General features: G+C 41.0%; 1 protein-coding gene across 3 annotated transcripts in view; it reads right to left on the minus strand.

Annotated features, from left to right (window-relative positions):
- Positions 1-828: 828 nt before the first annotated feature.
- KCNJ6 (potassium inwardly rectifying channel subfamily J member 6) overlaps positions 829-21,965 on the minus strand; it is a 104,316-nt gene continuing 83,179 nt past the window's right edge. For all 3 annotated transcript variants that reach the window (XM_081859902.1, XM_081859901.1, XM_081859900.1), the window contains one exon: positions 829-1,669. In XM_081859902.1, the coding sequence (XP_081716028.1) occupies positions 1,344-1,669 (326 nt within the window). In that variant the 3' untranslated portion in view covers positions 829-1,343. The remainder of the gene's footprint in view (positions 1,670-21,965) is intronic.

The raw sequence follows: 21,965 nt of genomic DNA on the forward strand, positions 1-21,965 counted from the left end.
ATAAGTAAAGATGGCAGAATGAGGCCTACAGATTGTGCTCATTGACATCACAGAAACGACACATGTGCAAGGCTGACATGCTGGCAGATCTTTGCAGGGAGTATTCAAGACATATGAAGTACCTATTACAATAATGAAATCCAGCTGAAGTCCAGTTGTTTTTTTCAGATAGAACATCAGCTGGAAATGTTCTCTGCTGAACTATGGTATAACATTCAAAACTTTTCATGGCTTATATAGGTTATATAGCTATAGATATAGCAAATTACACAGGTGTTTTTTGTTTTTTTTAGCTGAATGGTTTTGAAAACCAAAGTTTCCCAAAGTATTGCACTTAAAGGGTTAATAGCCCAACACAAAATCTCTGATAGACAAATGTCATACAAAAGGAATCCTTGCCTCGGACAAGAATCTGCCACAGTTAAATTCTACCTGTCCTGCCCAAGTAACCAGAAGTGGTTTTTTTTTTTAACCATATAACATTACAAAGAAAACGATTGTTTTGTAAACAGTTTCACAGTTTATCAGGAATCGTGTTGTAATTTTTCTGCCCTTATCCCCCCACCCCAGACCTATGGCTTTTTAGAGTCAGCTAAATCATCGCTTAAGAAAACAGTGAGGTACTCTAAACAGCTGCCAGTCTGGTGCAATGAGGAAATAGACATGCATTCATGGGGCAGTTATAAATGGGTGCCAAACTCTAATAAACGTCTGGTGTTAGAAGAGAACTGCCTTCCTCATGATAGGTGGTTGGGTTTTTGTTTTGTTTTTTGCATCCCATTATTTTCTAAATTATATCTCTAAACCTACATTAATTACACACGTATGTACATTATTTAGAGGTTCTTTACTACAGTACTTTTGTACATGCTGGGTTTATTACTAAACTGAAAGAGAAAGAAAATACATAAGGCATATGTACAGTATCTCATTGAATTTCAGACCTTTCTCTTCACCTCCTTGGGCCTAAAAGCTGCAATGCAGGCATCTCATTCAAAACTGTCTTAGAATACAGTATATAAAAACTGGAGTTAAAGCTCAGGACGTGAATGGACTTCACTTACAGTCACTGTGTTTTGCTTTTGGCCCAGGTTAACAAACTTCTGCCCTTTATCTTAGAAACCAGCCCCAAACCACACACCTGCATGTGTGAACACTGAGCTCTCTATCTGAAAAAATAGAACAAGGATAAGAGATTACATGGCAACATTGCAGGGATATTGCAGCTTTAACCCAAATCTTTGCTTGCCTTATGGGCAGGAAGGCTTGTCACACCTTAATCGGTCCTCCCTCTTTCCCCTTTTAAAGGAAGATTAGTGGTTCTCTGTCCCCACTGTGAAGTTCTAAACTTTGGACTCGTTCTCTAAGTTGGCCACATCACCATTCCTTTCAGTTTGTTCTTCGTGGTTCTTGGTCTCCTCTTCAGTATCCATTTCGGCACGCTGGTCTAATTGGCTGGACACAGACCAAGTGAGGGGTAATTCTGCACGGCTGGCCATCTCTGCCAGTTCTTTGGCACTGTAAGATGGTGTATTGGTCTCATATGTATCATGAAAGCTATTGTAATCAACTTCATAAAATCCGTCCTCTAGCGTGAGAACAGGTGTAAAACGGTAACCCCACAGGATCTCACTGGTAACATAAGAACTTCGGGCTTGACACGTCATCCCTGGGGAAGAAAGGAAAGAGAAATCAGAAGCAACATGGCTCCTAGCAGCTCTGTTGTATGTTAAAGCTACGGTGCACACATAGCTATGATGGACAGGAACGTCATGCTAGATATGCAACACTAAATTTGCTGCACTGACAACCTATTAGTATGTGAAAATGATGATATAATAGTGAGTTTAGCTGGCCAATTTTATTGTATCCCTTTCCCCTTTTTTCCATTACTGTATTATGATATCAGTTCAAAATTCTCTCTTCAGTGCAATTCTCTCCCCCTTCCCCAGTTGAACTCAACAAATATTTTCCCATTGGAAAATGGCTAGCAAAACATTTGAGACCTTTAAAAAACAAAAAAAACCCAAACACCTTATTTATCATTATGGCAATTTACCAATTCCCAAATGAAGAAGAAGTGGAATATACTTGGTGCCCCCAGGCTAATGGTTTTAGTGGATGCATTTGCTAAAAGAATTGAGCTATAACAGGGATGTCCAACCGCTTGACCATGATTGACAGGTGGATCCCTGGGTGATATCTGCCCTGCCCCCTTGCTCTGTCCTTCATTTGCACAAAAATGGAAGATGGTGGTATTGCTGCCCAGTTTATTGTTTGGTGAGCGATTTATGACCCCCCCAAAGAAGCTCAAGAACTTTGGTGCCCCCCCTAAAATTAGCTCATTAGCTTTGCCCTGGCCCCCTAAAAAAGCTCAACAACTTTGGGTCCTCCCCCCATGGGTAGATCACTGCTAGTTTTTTAATTCTGGGAGCAGATTGCAGTCTCTTGGGAGTTGGACGTCCCTGAACCATAAGATTCATCTATTCCCCCTTGCCCTGCTCCTGCATCTACAGTGGCTTAGAGGATCCCTGAATTTTCTGGAGCAATTTTTTTCAGGTAGGGCCCATGCCCTGCCCCACTTAGTGGAAGATTCTGCTCCATCAAAACCCTTCTGTGAGCACAAGGACAACACTTGGCTTCTACTCACAGTGTTTAACTCCCTGAGTCTTCATTATCTACCATCACTTTCAACTAAAGATGAGAAATTTATCCACAATGCTTCATTTTTTAAGGCATGGATCTAGTTTTTATCCCATCCTGAGGTCTCTGGACAAATATTTATGCATTTATAAAAATACCACAATTTCATTAAAAAACGCAAAGCATTTTTCAACTATACATATTTATAATAGAAACCATGTAAAAAATAAAAAGGAGAGATCAGCAAACTATCACATAACATTCTTTCTCAATTTCTGCATAAGCCTGGCAGCGTAAAATACCATACTTCTTAAAAAGTATAAAAAATAATACTTTTATTCTTATAGTATGCATCATTTCCTCTCACCTGTTGTACCAGTCATTGTTTCAAAAGGCCTGTCAATGGAAAGGCAACCTCAAAGTTACAGAATCAGACAACTTTGAAGGTTGCTCCAGAAAATCTCGAGGACGTAACACATTTGCATCCAAAAGTTTAACACAGGATTCCTAATGGGTCCCAAAACAACCATTCTGGTGTCTTGGTCTTTGTCCTGAAAAGGATTCTCAAGTAATGTCTTCAAAAGAATTATCATAGAAGTGAAACGCTGGCAGGCAGGCAGGTGGGTGGGTAGGCAGGGCCAACTGTTGGAACAATTTCATGCTCATGTGCAGTTTTAGATTGCTGCTCCTGATCCCAGAAACCTGAGCCCAGGCCTTCTCCCCGATAAACATTTCAGGAACCCTGAAGCCCCTCTCTCGAGTTGGCTTGATTTTTCCTTCATTATGGGCTCCTCGGGTAACTGGACTAATTTCTGCTCTTCTCCCTTTGCTGATTATACGCTGTCACTTTGCTAGACTAAAACTTGGCTTCCTTACTGACAAGACAGTACATCTGTCATTGTTCTTTGGCAGGAGCCAGGCCCAGGCCTGTCTAGCCAGCCTTTGGCTTCTCCTCAAACCATGCTCCTTCCTAAATCATTAAATCATGTCCCTAGCTGGCTCTACTGTGCACCCTTGAGTGGTTTTGCCTGAATGGAATGTATCCTGGAACTGAGTATGCCTGGATATGCCTGCAGAAAACTCTGGGAATTGTAGCTCTGTGAGGGGCAAACTACAGTTCCCAGGATTATTTGGGGAGGAAATGTGCTTTCAGTGCATGATATGGTGGGTACGCAGCCTGACAAGTGTCTGAGAAAGACTATTGAAACCAATAGGCTACAGGTAGCAGTGGGGAGGGTGTTGACTTTGTGGCATGTATAAATAGATTGCTCCTCACATTATACGTATAATGTTCAATGTTTTAATGGGTGTGATCAGCAGCATATTACTCCTGCCTTGCTATTTCTAAAATCTAAAGGAGCATGATATAAGGAACAGAGATCAAGATAAGATCTCAGATACATTGTCACCTGCAAAGTGGAACGTTCCTCAGGTAAGTTGCACCTGCTTCCCCCCCCCGAAAAATCCATGTGGATTTTGAGTCCTGACACATCATCCCTTTGTGTGTATTCCTCCTAACGTGATCCCGTGGAAGAAAAAAATGTTGCCTTGCAAGGAAAAGGCCTGGAGAATAAACAAAGATATCTTTTCCTTTGAACCAACTCATTTGGAATGAAAAGCAGTGGGGAGAAACAAACAAACGGGACTTCAGGTTCATGTATTCAGGAGGAGATCTGGAGTCATTTTTAAGAACTCCAAAGAAGAAGAGAATACAAAAGGCAAAATGTGGTGAGTTAACTGTCCTTTTAAAGCCCCAGATGCAGAAGAGGAAATATTCAGCTAGAGATGCCAGGAAGAATAATCTTACTAAATGATGTATTTCTATTAGTACTATGGTATTTTTTATGTCTCCTCTTTCAAATCAAAGATTCTATTTTTTTTAAGGGGGGAGAGGGTAAATGTCCAGTGTTCCCTTAAAATCCACCTTCACGTCTAACATGGCTGCATCTTTCTATGGTTGGTGATGAGGTCATGGAGGAGCTAATGCCAAATTGGTGTCAAAGAACGGCTGCCGCCATCACGTCTGAACTCCATGACTGACAATGACTTCTCTAAACAATTTCCTGTGAGGGTATGCAGCCAACAATACTCCATGCTGAATGTGCTGTGATGTGACCTGATGACAACTATCATAGTTACATGGGGAAGGGCCGTACCTCAGCGGTAGAGCAACTTATTTGCAGGCAGTCAGCTCTCAGCATCTCTGGGCAGGGCTAGGAATGTCCCTTCCCTGCAACCTTGGAGGAGCCACCACCAGCTACTGTAGACAATACCAAGGTAGATGGACCAATAGTCGGACTCGTTATAAAGCAGCTTCCTATGTTCCTATCATTGTTGTGGAGTGAACAAAGTCAAGTGGTCCAAGACAATGAATCAGAGAATACAGAGATCTCTGTGTGATCATGTAATCACATATAATGTCACTGGATTTCACCACCATAAACAGATGGACATTTTGAGATGTGTCCAAAATAGGATCCACAATTGGGGTGGCTACTTATCCACCACCAATAAAAATGGACCAGTTCTGCATTAGGTGACTTATATATAAAGATGCACATTTAGAAATGATGGCTGTAGATTACCTCTCCCCTGAGTGGAGAAGACTGTGACTAGGTGCCATGTTCTCTCTTCAGTTTGTTGACAGGCAGATTCAAGTCCCTTGTCTCCCTTCTTCTGATTCTTTAAACTGGCCTTGGACTGGACAACCCTAACCAGAGGACTCCTACAAAGAGAGGATTGTCCTCTGACGCAGCCCTCTGAAATGGAGGCCTGCCCTTTGTAAAGTAGGACACATGGTGAGCTCTGCTACAATGGTTGCACTTGGTAAGACTGGATACAAACATGGATGAGTTGTTTCAACTCAGCTGTAACTTTTGTCACTCTTTAGAGATTGTCATATTGCCCTGTTATTTCTAGATTAAATTAAACTATTTTTTTTAAAAAACAACCGAGTTAATATACCTCGGAGAAGGAGGAACTTTAAATAGCACTTTAAAGCTATTTGATGTAATCTTGGCACAGTTATTTATTTATTATTTAGATTCCTACTTCATAATTCAAATAAAACATTATCAGAACTGCTTGCAATAAACTTAAAAACACAAATTACAGATAGGTAGCCGTGTTGGTCTGCCATAGTCAAAACAAAACAAATTCCTTCCAGTAGCACCTTAAAGACCAACTAAGTCAGTTCTTGGTATGAGCTTTCGTGTGCATGCACACTTCTTCAGATACACTGAAACAGAAGTCTGGAAACTTCTGTTTCAGTGTATCTGAAGAAGTGTGCATGCACACGAAAGCTCATACCAAGAACTGACTTAGTTGGTCTTTAAGGTGCTACTGGAAGGAATTTGTTTTGTTTTAAAAACACAACTAAGTAATGAATACTTTAAAAAAATAGAACTAAAAGCAGCAACTCTATAAAACAGATCAGCATGAGTTTACAAAAAAGGTCTGGGAAAATGGTTGAATATTTTGTTAGGGGGAAATGATGAGATATATAATATGTTTTGTACTGACACCTATGAAAGGTGTAGGGTGTTTTATTATTATTATTAAAAAAACCCATAAATAAATAAATAAATAAATAAATGGTATGTAGCTGCAGCTGCCTTTATTTTAAATAACATTTTTACATTTGTGGTACACTTGGTAACTGAGAGGGTTGACAATATGTCAAATTCATTATATCATACAGGTGGATTCCACATCATGTATAAATCTGTATGCAGGAACTGGGAGTGCTTAGTTTAAAGAGGTCACTGTAGATCAATAGCCAGAGACGCGCCCTCAGCTCAGGGTCACATCATGGCTGCTTCCTCTTCTGTTTGTGGTTCAGGACGTTACTGGAGCCCCTGCCTGGCTTTCATCAATTCCGTGGAGCGAAGTGCTTTGTTCAACCAGACAGATGTTAATGAGACATGATGTCTGGAAATGTAGCATAAAGCAAAGACGTGCTCTTCCGCCCTAGATCGTTTGGATACATGGCAAGCGGTGAAATTTGCCATTTAGTAGGGTCAGTCAGGCAGCGCAGAGGCAACACTGCGGCTTTAAAGTGAGGGAAATGAATGACAAAGAGGTGTGTGCTCAGAAATGATCGCAGTGTGGGAAGCCGGCGTTCCCCAGGGAGGCGGAGCAAGGAGAGGCATAAGCAAAGGAAGAGAATGAAGGAAAGGGAACTATCTGGTTTCCAAAAAGTGGCTAGCGGAATCCTCAGAAGCTTGAGGATTACTAGGCTCTGCTCACTGAGCAGAGCAGTAATGGAAGGAAAGCTTCTCTGAAAGACAACTGCCCCTACAACCTGAAGGTGCTAGAGAGTGTTGTGTGATGGAGTGGGGAGAGGAAGAACTCACCCTTGCATTGTTGGCAATGGTAAAGCTGCCGTTTATGAATCCTTTAAGAAATTTGCTTTCCTCACCACCTTACCTTTGGGGACCCAAACTCCGCCCCCCCCCAAAAAAAACGAGTCATAAGCGATTTGAGAAACTTCATCCTATCACTAGCTTCAGTTTTGCCACCAAAAATGAATAGAAACAGGTAGGATGCAGCAGGGGAAAATGTTACTGCCAGTCTTGCTTGCCTTTTCCCAATTCCCCTGCCTTCCTGAGATTTCATCATCAGTTGCTCACACACTTTCAAGCCAGTCTTCACAGTCTTAAGGACTTGGCGCTTCTAAATGCAAGGCAATATCTTCAGAATGATGAATCAGACCAAATCAGCACTATGTTCACAGGGCCAATAATGACAGCATAAGGGTTCTGACACCTGGCAATGCTTGATTGGCCACCTTACATATTTCTAGGGGGTTGACCGGCTGAGTCTGTCACAAGCTTTCCTAGTCACTTAATAAATGGTTCTAGAGAAGAGTGAAGGGAGGAGCAACCAACCTTTCCGACATTAACTCCCCCCACCCCATCCCTTTGATTACTTGAATCCTTGGTGACCAGTCCTATTGGCGGGGTACAATTAAAACAACAATAACAACAACAGCAAAAACTTTTCACATACAAGTTATAACTAAACCACAAAGTGAAAAAATAAAATAAGGTTGTAATCTGAAATGTGCTAACTTGAAAGATAACACCATGAAAAAGCAACAATGGGACTTACTATAATGAAGGTATGTTGGGGTGGGAGCATTAATGTGAAATGTATCATTATTTCTGTTTCAGAAAACTAACATGTGGAAGAAATCTGTTCTCTTATTCCAGCTGTACTTTGCCCATTCTGTGAACCCCTCCATATTTTTTTTTCTCTGGTGCTGCCACTGAGGCTCCAACCCCATACAGTGGTACCTCAGGTTAAGTACTTAATTCGTTCCGGAGGTCAGTTCTTAACCTGAAACTGTTCTTAACCTGAAGCACCACTTTAGCTAATGGGGCCTCCTGCTGCTGCTGCGTCGCCGGATCATGATTTCTGTTCTCATCCTGAAGCAAAGTTCTTAACCTGAGGTACTATTTCTGGGTTAGCGGAGTCAGTAACCTGAAGCGTATGTAACCCGAGGTACCACTGTACACATATACCTGGGAGTAAATCCCACTGAACTTGGTGGAACTTAATTCTGAGCAGCCATGCCTAGGATTGCACCAAGTGACTTTTTTGGGGAAGAATGCAGCATAATATCATGAAAGCAGCTAGATTGACACAAGTGCTCCTGCTTCTGTATGTGTGTGTGGGTAATGTGGCAAGGTGGGAAGAGGGTCTTAATTTCCTCTACCATCAGTGAAACATGGATTGAGGGGGCCTCTTGCCTGCCTTATTTTTCTGTATGAATTCTGTCTCATCTTCTCTCCAACTCTCTGGCGGGAATCCAGATAGCACAAGGCTCTTTTCATAAAAGCTTATTCCACCCTTTGGCCCTGATTCAGGCCCCTGTTCCTCTCACTTTGGCTTCAGTGCAACCATTCCAAATAATTTGGAAGAAATTTTAGGGGAAGCTGAAAAGCAGTCTACAAAACATATGGAAGCACCTTCAGATGATCGCTCCCTATGGGAGGGGTCAGCAAACTTTTTCAGCAGGGGGCTGGTCCATTGTCCCTCATACCTTGTGGGGGGCCAGACTATATTTTTGGGGGGAAATGATGCAAGAGCACCACGAGCCCCGGTGGCTGCTTACCTGTGTCTTGCAAGCGGCAGCGGCTGGTGGAGGCGGCGGGATGATGAGTGGCAGGTGAAAGGGCTCTGGAGAGGGGCTGCTTAAAATGGCAGTCGCTCGAGCACTGCTGCTGCTGCTGGCACCAACAAAGCCCAGCCCCCTTCCTCCTTTAGGCAGGGCGGGGAGAAGCCAGGAGGGAGGGAGGGAGGAGGCGCTGCCACTGCCGCCGTGTGAGGGAGAGGGAAAGAATGTGCGTGCTGTTGATCCATGTGGCGATTCCCAGACTCTCCGTGGGCTGGATCCAGAAGGCAATTGGGCCTGATCCAGCTCGCGGACCTTAGTTTGCCGACCCATGACCTAAGGAACACTGAGATTGTTGCCATAGCCACCTTGTCTACATAGGTGTTGTAGACAGTGAAAATTACTATCAGCACAATCCTAGATATGCCTACTTAAACATAAGACACCTTGAGTTCAATTGGCAATACCATCTTGGCTGTGAGTCCTGGAGGACCTGTTTCCTGCCCTGCAGGCCTTTTGGCCACCTGGCCTGGGAGAGGAGAGCCCTGACTGACTCCAGCTACAAAAGATGAGGCTGCAGAACAGACTATTGGGCTGAGGTGTTGGTTAGGTTTTTTTTTAAATTGTTGGAGGGCGGAATGGGTGAGACGGGGTTGCTGATGTTACTAAAATAATCTTTGGCATCTTTATTTTAGATATTATGATTTATGTGGAAATGGTTCAGTTTGGTTGTGTGCTTTTTGATGTGCTTATTGTTATGACTACTTTTATTATATTTGTAATGCAAATCTTTTCATGCTGTAAGCCGCCTTGTGCATGGTTGTACCCAGTGCTTTTTTTTCTAAAAAAAATATTTAGGGGTACTCTCATTTTGACTCAAGAAAATAACCATTTTATAGTTCAAATTGGGAAAAATAAATACAGTAAATGGACAAAAGTACGAAGATTCACAAAATGTTTAGGGGTATGCGTATCCCTGCACCGCCCCCAAGAAAAAAGCACTGGTTGTACCTATGGAAAGGCTGCATACAAATAACATGATGTATGTATGTATGTATGTATGTATGTATGTAATGGTGAGTATACTAGACAGCACTTCCACCTGCAACACTCACTCAAACTGAGCAGGGCTTGGGAGAGTGAACTTGACGGTTATTAGTGGTACTTAACGGAGAAGGCATAAGAGAAAACATTGTCCCTTTTTTGGTGCTAGCTAGTATTTATTGTGTTTTTCATGCTATTCCTCTGTTTTCGGAAGAAAGAGAGCGCATCGCAACCCAACTCCAGACAGCATTGTTCTTAATGACAACAGAAGTCAAGCAATTGCATAGTATCTTTCTCTGTGCTTTTATTATCGTTGCCAAAGCAATGCTAATTTGGGAAGTGTTGATATAGGGGTTGGCATTCTGAACCCATGGCTGAACTTGTCTATTTTTCATTATCCTAGCATTACCCTGTCAGTACTATGTGAAAATAAAAGGGCTGCAAGATTTAATGAATTGATTGGTGTGGTTAATTGATTAAAGTGTTGTTCTTTGATTAAAAGTTCCTCAGTGTGATTTAAGAAGAAGAAGAAGAAGACGAGGATGAGGAGGAGGATCTGCACTTTATGAGAGGAAACTGCCAATCAATTTCACAGGATGATCCTATTGTCAACTGTTTCCTCTCTTAGCAGTTAGAATAATTACAGACATTTTCTGTTGTCACAGTAAATAGCTAATGGATGCATGTAGACAGATAGAAGAGTTTTCTGTGGCCCATGTAATTTCACTGAACTTTGGCACTGGATTCCATTGTTACTGATATTGTGCTTTCAGGACTTCAGGAATCCTCAGTGGACAAAAAGACCTAGAATTTTTGGAACTTCAGTTTAGCTAAAATAATGACTTCCTAAAGCAGAGACATCACCTTGCCAACAAAGGTCCATATAGTTAAAGCTATGGTTTTCCCAGTAGTGATGTATGGAAGTGAGAGCTGGACCATAAAGAAGGCTGATTGCCGAAGAATTGATGCTTTTGAATTAGGGTGCTGGAGGAGAATCTTGAGAGTCCCATGGTCTGCAAGAAGATCAAACCTATTCATTCTTAAGGAAATCAGCCCTGAGTGCTCACTGGAAGGACAGATCCTGAAGCTGAGACTCCAATACTTTGGCCACCTCATGAGAAGAGAAGACTCTCTGGAAAAGACCCTGATGTTGGGAAAGATTGAGGGCACAAGGAGAAGGGGACGACAGAGGACGAGATGGTTGGACAGTGTTCTCAAAGCTACCAGCATAAGTTTGACCAAACTGCGGGAGGCAGTGGAAGACAGGAGTGCCTGGTGTGCTCTGGTCCATGGGGTCAGAAAGAGTTGGACACAACTAAACAACTAATCAACAACAAAAACATAATCTGAACTATTGAGAAAGAGAGGTTTCAGAAGGAGACAGGACTAATATTGGTTAAGAAAGTGAAATATCTAGGGGTTCATATGACTGCTAAAAATGTGAATTTATTTAAAGACAATTATGAAAAATGTTGGATGGAAGTGAAAAAGGATTTAGAAATATGGTCAAAATTGAAGTTATCACTGCTGGGCCGAATTGCTGCGATAAAGATGAATGTATTGCCTAGGATGCCTAGGATGCTGTTCTTGTTTCAAACACTGCAAATTCTGGACAAGATGGACTGTTTCAAGAAATGGCAGAGAGATATCTCAAGATTTGTCTGGCAGGGCAAGAAACCTCGAATAAAATTTAAGATTTTAACTGACGCTAAAGAAAGAGGTGGATTTGCCCTGCCAGACTTTAAACTTTATTATGAATCAGCCGCATTTTGTTGGCTGAAAGATTGGCTGCTTCTTGAAAACACGGACATTTTGGATTTAGAAGGTTTTAATAATGTTTTTGGATGGCATGCATATCTGTGGTATGACAAGGTTAAAGCACACAAAGCCTTTAAAAATCATATTGTCAGGAAAGCATTGTTTAATGTCTGGATGAGATATAAGGATTTGCTTGAAAGTAAAACACCAAGGTGGCTGTCACCAATGGAGGCTAAGGCTCTGAAAAAACTTAATATGGAGACAAACTGGCCAAAATATTGGGAAATTTTGGAACAGGATGGAGATAGATTAAAGCTGCAGAGCTTTGACAGTTTAAAAACTAAGTACGAGACTGGCTTCATTACTATCAGATAAGGGAGGTTTATAATTTGGATAAGAAAATTGGTTTTCAGGTGGAAAAATCAAAATTGGAAACAGAATTGTTAGAACCTAAAACTAAGAATTTATCAAGAATGTATAACTTGCTGTTGAAATGGAATACACAAGATGAAACGGTTAAATCTATTATGATTAAATGGGCACAATATTTTGGACATAACATTATGATGGCTGACTGGGAAAAGTTATGGACCACAGGTATTAAGTTTACGGCTTGTAATGCCTTAAGAGAAAATATAATGAAAATGATTTACAGGTGGTACCTAACCCCAGTCAAGCTGGCAAAAATTTACCATTTGCCCGATAATAAATGTTGGAAATGTAAAGAGATTGAGGGCACATTCTTTCACCTTTGGTGGACATGCCCTAGGATTAAGGCCTTCTGGGAGATGATTTATAATGAAATGAAAAAGGTATTTAAATATACCTTCCAGAAGAAACCAGAGGCCTTTATCCTGGGCATGGTCGGCCAATTGGTGCGAAGGGAGGATAGAACTTTTTTTATGTACGCTACAACAGCAGCAAGAATACTAATCGCAAAGTATTGGAAGACACAAGAATTACCCATCCGAGAAGAATGGCAGATGAAAGTGATGGACTATATGGAATTGGCTGAGATGACTGGCAGAATCCGGGACCAAGGAGAAGAGTCGGTGGAAGAAGATTGGAAAAAATTTAAAGTATATCTTCAAAAATATTGTAAAATTAAGGACTGTTAGAAAGATGTTGGGAAAAGAAAATTAGGTGGTTTTGGTAGAAATGATATAAAGGATTAAGTAAAAATGAGTTGATGAAATTGACGAAAGAGAGGACGTTAAATTATAATATATTAAATTAATTACTTAAATGAAAATAAGGTTGGAAGGATTTGCTGAAATAACGATTTGAACTAGAATACAAAATTGGGAGGTGTGAGGAGGTCAAGGAAATAAGTAAAGGAAGAAAGTTATGTAAAGGTTTAATCTGTTTCTTTTCTTTTTTAAGTGAATGTATTTTTTATTTTTTTTTCTGTTGCTGTTGTACTCTTTTTTTTTGTATTTTGTACTGTTCTTTTTTCTTTTTGTAACTTTTAAACTCTGAATAAATATTATTATTTTTTTTAAAAAATGAACTATACCATAGAACTTATTTGGTATTTCCCCGTAGTTATTGACATGGACTGATTATCATAACGTGAAAATTACCTTTGTCATCTGAGGGGTGGTAAAGGAAATTTAACTGTCAGCAGGGAGGAGACAATTAGCAGACTTCAGAGAAGCAGTGGGACAGTTAAGACGTGGTTGCAAGAGAACAAGTAGGAAATGATGGATAGATCAGATCAAGCTACAATAAGCATATGGTGAAACTGAACAACAAATTACCATGAGATGCTGATGTGCTGTCTGCTGAGATTATGTGAACAAAGCAGTGAGAAAGGTTTAATACCAGCCTTATAAGATCTCCTCCTTGAGATGATGGATACAGTTACCCATACTTTTGATTGCAAAGAATTTTTTTTGCATATGTTCCAGTTATTGTTGTGTGCTCAACATTTATTAGCAAATTGTGTGAATTTTGAGTATTGTAGCAATGTTTCATGTGTTGCTTTAATACCACTTACAGAGCATATCAGTGGGAAATCAGGGACAAAAACTCCAACATGATAGTGTGCTATTGATTTGTTCCATACTACACATCACTCTGGGACGCGGGTGGTGCTGTGGGTTAAACCACAAAGCATAGGACTTGCCGATCAGAAGGTCGGCGGTTCGAATCCCTGCGACGGGGTGAGCTCCCGTTGCTCGGTCCCTGCTCCTGCCAACCTAGCAGTTCAAAAGCACATCAAAGTGCAAGTGCACTGCTCTGGTTCGCCAGAAGCGGCTTAGTCATGCTGGCCACATGACCCGGAAGCTGTACGCTGGCTCCCTCGGCCAATAAATCAAGATGAGCGCCGCAACCCCAGAGTTGGCCACGACTGGACCTAATGGTCAGGGGTCCCTTTACCTTTACTTTTACACATCACTCTGGTCAGTTGTGTCATGAGTTCTGGTGCAGAAATAATCAGAACATCAGTTTCATTTCATACTGTTTAGTAATACACTATTGGGTTTACTCTGCAAGCAAGCGGGTACCAATTGGCTCTCACCAACAGTGGAACCTTGGTTCTTGAACTTAATCCATTCCGGGAGTCCGTACGACTCCCGAAACAGTTTGAAAACCAAGGCACGGTTTCTGATTGGCTGCAGGAGCTTCCTGCACTCAATCGGAAGCCGCGGAAGCCAAGTCGGACATTCGGCTTCTGAAAAACGTTTGCAAACTGGAACACTTACTTCCGGGTTTGTGGTATTCAGGAGCTGATTTGTTTGGGAGCCAAGCCGTTCAGAAACCAAGCTACCACTGTACCTTCAATGGCTATTTATTTATTTATTTATTTATGGGTTTATATTCTCCCTTTTGATGAATGTTTCAAGTTAGCTAACAATAGACTATAAGCAGTGTAATAAAAACAAATACAATTAGAACAGCGAAAGGTGGTATTAAGACAATGACTTGGAATCCAGGTTTCTATGACTGGAATTATGCTCTGGTTCAAATGAGGGGAGGTGCTATTGACCAATTTCCCCTTTCTCTTCTGCAGATCTGCTCCAGAGGGCCAGGGAACCCCCCAGAACAGCATGGATGGTGGTGCTACGGAGGAGAAATTAGCAAAAACCACTTTTCCCATGCCACAGATAGGAGCCTCTGGTGGATTAGAACCCTTCTGTAAACAGAAGGCGCTCTTCATGGACCCAGCATCCAAGCCACTAAAGTTAACAGATTGGGAGTCATTAAAATACCCCTCACACTCTGGTAACCATAGTGTGGTTACTCCCACCCCAGTGCTGATAATGTTCAAAAGAGATTACATGGAAGTGGCCTGGAAAGAAACACTGTCAATGGAAGTCACCATTTTGTTGGTCCAACACATCTGATTGCTTCTACGTTTCAAACATAGCTGGCATAAGTTAACAGGACTACTGAGCCTGAGTTCCAACTTTGGCACGTTTGCTTATCTTTGTCTAGGGATCCACAGGGACAGGGGCATCCTATTGATCCCACTAAACTTTTAAATTGCATTTGAAACTATTGATCTTGATGTTACATACAATTTTCTTAACTAAAGACTGCTATGCAGTAAAAGCCTTTATTCAAGCCTATAAGTAAACAAGCAGCTTGTCATCAGAAGTGTGTGTATGTGTGTGTGTGTGTGTGTGTGTGTGCACCCAGGAGGGGGGTGATTTCTTCAGTCCTCTATGCCAATCCATACAACACCCACACACTGTTCCAAGCATGTAGAATTTAACAACTTGACTTGAAAATTGTTCATTTTCAGCTATCATGGAAATATATAGCAGTTTCTTAAGCTAGCAGAGGAGACAGTGTCATTGAAGTCGAGCCAGTTATGTGGGTGTAAGATGATTAAGGTGGATGTTGTGTAGGTGGAAAAGGAATACTATAATTTTTATTTTTTTTAAGATTGTACTTCTAACACGTTTAATATTCTCTTCCAGAACGTCTGGAGTTCTTATTATGAAGGTATTGCCAACTATGAATCTAGGCCTTAATTCATTGTCACACTACAGTCTGGGAGCCTAGTTACAGCTAGGCTAAATAAAAATGGTGCCCAGAAGCTATAAAATGAGAATGAAGAATGAATACATCTCTCTCTCTCTCTCTCTCTCTCTCTCTCTCTCTCTCTCTCTCTCACACACACACACACACACACACACACACACTGCTGTGAGTTTTGGGGAGGGATAGGTTGTATGATTGAGCCCCCTTTTAATGGATTCAATTCCTAGAATAGCCAGGCTAGCTTTCTGGTGAGGTAATGGTCCTCTAACTATGGAGCATTAAGTAACAAAGGAAATGGCAGCAAATGGATGAGTCTCCCTCCTTCAATTTGCTGGTAGTTAGAAAGACAAAGGCCAGAGTTGAGAGTTTGAGTTATGTGAACTAGAAGATAGAAGCAAGGCTGCAGGCTGGGCAGAGGTGAGATAAGAGCTATGCTTGATTTCTGCTGGAATCAAAGGCTGTGGCTTTGGGAGAAGCAAGATCCTCTCGGGGTATTAATGCTGTGAACCTCTCCATCGTAGGCTCAAGTTGTATATATGCGTAAATAAACCACATAGCATAAAGACGCCCCAGTCTCTGCTATCCCTCATTCCAAAGGAAACACAAACCCTGGGTAAGCGCCTGGAACCTCTGGAATTTTGTACTACTGAGAGATTGGGGTAGTGTGCAACAATATAATAGTTTGCAAGTAGCAGTGTGAAAAATCTGAAATCCCAGAATTTTATTTTTAATTTGGAGGGGGACCCATAGCTATGCTGCAATGGTATTGAAAATGTTATCATTGACATAAGTGGCAGATTTGTTATTTGATTTGATTATTCGCATTTCAAATCCAAGGAAATCTACAGGGTATAAATGGACCATAAGATTTAAATGAGATTACGCAAAATAAAATAAAATATAAACATAAAGTTTTTCCTTTCTATAAACTTAATGGGACTTTGGCATCCATCACTGCCTATCAGGAAAAGCTCAGAGCCAAATCTCTGTCACAATCAATCAGAACTTACTGTCTTGCTCTAGCTCTTAAACACCTCAATTATATTTTACCTGCAGTAAAAGCTTTTTGAAAGAAATTGTCAAACAAAGTGGGTTCTGCTCACCTCTGAAACAAAATATGTTTGAAACACAGAGTGCACCCCCCTTGTTTTGTGGAGGGGGAAAACAATTCCTGATGGCATTAAGTCAGAATAAAATTCTAGTACATTTCAATGAGGTTTTATCACATTGTTACTTTTTTGTTTTATTTCATGGCTACCTACAATTTGTGTGTGTTTTGAGGTATTCTGCTTGGGCCAAGCAATCCTATGCTTAATGTATACTAGGTCTGGACATGATGATGATGATTTATTCGACTTATTTGTTGCTTACATCAAAAAGGCCTTTAAGTGATTTGCAAAAACGTTAAAAGCTAAAAAGCAACACATTTCAATAAAGCTTTTCCAAAGAGCCACAAACAAACCCAGCAGAAAAACAACTAAGACCTCAGCAGCAAGAACATTTCATCCAGTGGGCCATCAAGCAACTTGTCATGATCTGTCAAATGCCTGGGAGAAGAGATACGTTTTAACTTTGTGCCAGAAAGATGTTGTTGATGGTGCCTGGCATTGCTGCTGTTATGCTGGTGGAATGGCTGCAGAATCCTAAATCAGCTTAGCTGGGGAAGGGAAGATAGATAGGAAGAAAATATAACAATGGTGGGACAGCGACATTAACTGCCCCCATGTCCTTGGAAATACTCTCAGGCACAGAGTTGGGTGCTACCCAGCGGGGCTGGTCTTTCAGGCAAAATAGCAGTGGGAGATTGATCTCATGGGTGCTGGGGGAAGAGATGAGCCCCCTTGTTCCATTACAGGAAAGACCTTGTTCCATTACAGGAAAGACCTTGTTCCATTACAGGAAAGACCATGCCCTGTCAGATTGTAAGAATGTCTTTCCAGTTTTCAGAGCTAGGAGTCTGCTTCTGCCTCTCCTTCCAGGGCTTTGTTTTCCTCTGCTGGTAATAGGCAAAATGGTGGGTCTCTTGCCTTTCCCAGGGAGGTCCACTTCAGCTCACCAAACATTCTGTTCTGGATGCTACCAGCTCTCTTAAGCTACTATAGGGGAGTGTTCGTATTAATAGATGTCCACCCTTCCAGATGCTTGGTATACCTGAGCAAGCTCATTTGTTGGTGCAGATGGCTGCATTCAAGCCACCTGACCAGATCTTAGCAGATGGGAAGCAGTGTTCTGTTTAGCAATTTCATAGGTCAATTTTTTGGGGGAGTTATAATCAACACACACTTCTGAAATGACAGTTTATTTTCTTTCTTTAAAATGTTCCTCTGAAAAAGTGACCTGAATCTTTTGACATTAATTCACTCCACTTGCACTGTTTGGGTTTCAGATATGCAGTGTTTAAATACCCTGATACTTAAATCAGTGGAAAATTCTGCTGCTCTGGATATATTGTAGAAGCTTTTCTTCTTTCTATTTCTAATTCAGATGCTTTCACCAGAATATCTGTATTTATGACCTTCATATTTGGTAGCAAAATTAACTTGTCTTTAAGTTCCTTGGTGGAAGAGAAAGATAAGTTGCTGTTTTTCTTGCTGCCGCTGTTGTTAAGCCATTCATATCACAGTATTAGGAATCAATAGCTATGCTATTTGGCATGTCACAAAGTTGAAATAAACACTGCCAGTTCTTCAAATTCTAAAGAATGTTGCAAGAACGCTGAATGTTGAAGTAACAGGATCCACAAAAAGACATACCTCACACAGTGATAATACAGAATCAGATTTGAAACATGAGGGCCGCAAGCCTAAGTACTGATTTAGAATTCAGGGATGAGAAGCTAGTGCCCCGCCAGATGTTGTTGGACTCCAGCTCCCATCAGCCCCAGCAAGCAAGGCTAATAGTCAGGGGATAATGGGAGTTGTAGTCCAACCATCTCTGCCAAGTCACAGGTTTTTTCATCCACACTTTATGTTTTTAAGACTGTCTGCTATTTATTGTACCCAGTCATAATGATGGTGTTCTTTATATCTAATTCCATGAAAAATAATAATGTGATAAGTCAGGTCTGCCAAAGATTTTATAACAAAACAAATTCCTTCCAGTAGCACCTTAAAGACCAACTAAGTCAGTTCTTGGTATGAGCTTTCGTGTGCATGCACACTTCTTCTATAAAGATTTTATAGTTTAGTTAGAATAGATCTGATTGAAAAGTTGGGTGCCAGGATGGGCAATTATTAGTGGGGAGAGGTATCATAAGATTTGCATACATTACATTTCTGTGCAGAAAAAAGGTGAACATACTCCTGGTACAGAATTTTTGTATACTGTGAGACTCTACTTTTCCTTTTTAAAAAGAGCAGGTTTCTCGTTTTTATTGGCAGGAAAATAGGCACAGTATGGGGAACCTCCCAAATTTGTGGGAATTTCAGTATCCATTGGGAAGGGTGTCAGTGCTCTACATAGCTTCTTGCTCCCCACTCTATAATTCTATGATTCTATGATCTAGCTAAGAGTTCTTGCATTGCAGTGGGTTGAACTAGATGACCCTCAGGGGGTCGTTATGTAAATGTGAAATTGTGCTTAACTGCATACAGATTATAGAATTTGAGTTACCTTGATGTGAAACTTATGGCTTTTTAAAGCACAGAGGACACATAGCTCTGATGGTAGAGAACAACCGAAGTCATTCATTAGCACACTGTTAAAGGGACAATAATCCATCAGTCAACAGGGTGATAGTTAAGAGTCGAGCCAGCTTTGTAAGGTGGCAATCTATTTGATGGCCTCATTTGGTATCTAAATAACGGTCTGTGTGCACAGTTTACTGCTTTCCAAACACATTTTCCACAGCTGGTGAGCATGCTTTTTATGTAACCGCAAACCCTTCTACAAACATTACGCTCGAGCTGTTCATCTGTCAGAAACATAAATGAAATTTCAAACAGATTTAGATGATTAGCTATAAAGAAATTACTTTTATACAGTTTTTTAAAAGAGTAATTTGAGCCTTAACAAAAAAATCTCACATGTAATTATCTTATTTTTAAGCAAACAAAAATGTTTTTGACATAGTACGGAAAGCAGAGTGGAAAGAGTGTCCATAACCCCCTGTGGCTACACATGGTTCAAATTCTCACATGTGGAATCACAACAAAACTTGATTGCTTTAGTTGGTGGATGGCAGGCACACACATCAGCTTCCAGTTCGGTTGTTGATGATAAAAACTCTGCACTCTTGGATTACTTGATTGGGCTGATTTGGTTACAAGCCACACACAAGTGTGAACATGCTAAGCAGTCCTCTCACTGAAGTCATGTGTGCCAGGGAGCTAAGCCATGGTCTGACTTAGCATTATGTCTGAACCCATGGTTTGTCTCATTCTAACCAAACCATGAGCTGTAAAGCCTTGGTTACAGCTTGTGGCTTGTTTGGAATGAGACCAACCATGAACCCCAAACTATGACTGAGCTCCTGGTAGCATGGCAACAACAGGAGTGGGAAAGGAACAAAGTGGCCAGGATTGTCCCACTGTGCACCAGCAGTGCATGTTCACTCATTCATGCTAAGCCAAAGTTTGGCTTCCAATTATATTCAAGGTAGACTACTCTCTAATAAAGTCTGCCAAACCTTACTGAACCAGACAGTTTGGAGGATAGACCCAACTCCGTCCAGCTGAATTTCTCTGTGGGGTTGCCAGTCCAAAAGCTAAATGTGTTCTTTTAAAGTTTGCATTTTTTTTTTTTTTTAAATGGGACTATTTGTAAGTAGTACCAGCAGAGCCTGGAAGACGGCCTTCCTTTGACAGACAGACAGACAGACAGACAGACAGACAAGCAGACAACTGTAGTAATATTCCACTTCACAGGATAACTTGTGAAGGTGTTGGGGTTGGGTTGTTAGTCTGCTTAATCTGCTCTAATTGTGCATGATTTAAATGGATAAGACATCTTGCTGTAAACTTGATTATTATTCACGCCTTCCCAGTTTTATTATAGGTCTTATGTTATGTAAGCCATCAAAGAATTATTTCCAATTCATCATTATAGTTCATGGTAATCACCATTAACATTTCTGAGCTACAGATTTAGGATTGTATTTTACTTCTTGTTGCCAATGTTCTCAAAGCAACATGGATTTGCAATGTGCCTATCTTGACTGGTCACCTGTGCCTTTGCCTTGACATTTAGCAGGGTTTGTTTGTAGCTGCCTTTCCTTTTACTGTGCACACACCTGGTTTGTGCCATTATTCTCCTGCACACTGCCTTGATGAATTTTTGATGAAATGCACTTCTGGGTTCCCAATGCCTATTAATGTCGTTTATTTGGAGAGAACAGTTTGCAGTGGCCCTGGCTGTGCCTCCTGTTTTTGCAGTGTCAGATCCATCAGTCTATCCAGACCAGCCTCTCCCTTTATGACTTTGGTCACTTGGTTTTCTTTCTTGTTTGCGAATGTGCCTGTTTCTCTGACATAATCAGTAGGCTCTATGGCTCATCAAATTGAGGTTCCCTAGGGGGTAAACTTAGCCTAGTTCTTCCCGAAGATGGCAGTTGTGATTCTGTAACAACAACAATAGTAATAATAAAAACGGAAGAAGCATTCTCATTGCTATGGCACCCGTGTGTTTTCTTAATGCCATGAAATGGAAGCATGGCATGAACTACATGTGGTGGCTGTCTGGGGAGCAAGAGAAGGGCTATGGCTTAGAAATCTGCTCTGGATTTTCAGTCAGCATCCCCCACTGCAACTGTGGTTTCTGCTCCTACGGGGCCAAGACTCAAAAGGAGCCATCAGGCCATACAGTCCATCTACCTGCTGGCCCATCTCCAAGGATCAGCCTATGGAATCCAAAGCACAGGGTGCCACAGTTTGAGGGCATGTACATGGAAGACTGTCTTACAGAAGAATATGAATATATGAATTTTCCATCTAGCCCAGAACCATTTGCTACTCTGAGTGGTAGCAGCTATCTGAGGCTTCATTTTGAGGCACCCACCCTGTGGAACGTCCTCCCATCAGATTTCAAGGAAATAAACAACTATCTGACTTTTAGAAGACAACTGAAGGCAGCTCTGTTTAGGGAAGTTTTTAATGTTTGATGTTTTTATCTATTATTATTATTATTATTATTATTATTATTATTATTATTATTATTATTTTGGGATGTTTAGGGATTTCCATATGTGTTTGGGGGGCTAGCTAAATGTGGAAATGTCTGAAAATGTGATTCTCTCTTTGAACCGAGATTAAACCAAATGTGAATATTGAATTGACCTGAGCTTGCAATTAACCAGAGCATGCTTTGGATTCTAAACTTAATAATGCAGAGACTGTAGCAAAAGAGTATCTGATTCCTGTGATGAAGCAATGCTTTTCTTTTCCTGGCAGAATGAACCACCAGGTGGGCATCA

Source organism: Podarcis erhardii (genome assembly GCF_964252035.2).
Source record: "Podarcis erhardii genome assembly, chromosome: 4".
NCBI lineage: Eukaryota > Metazoa > Chordata > Lepidosauria > Squamata > Lacertidae > Podarcis > Podarcis erhardii.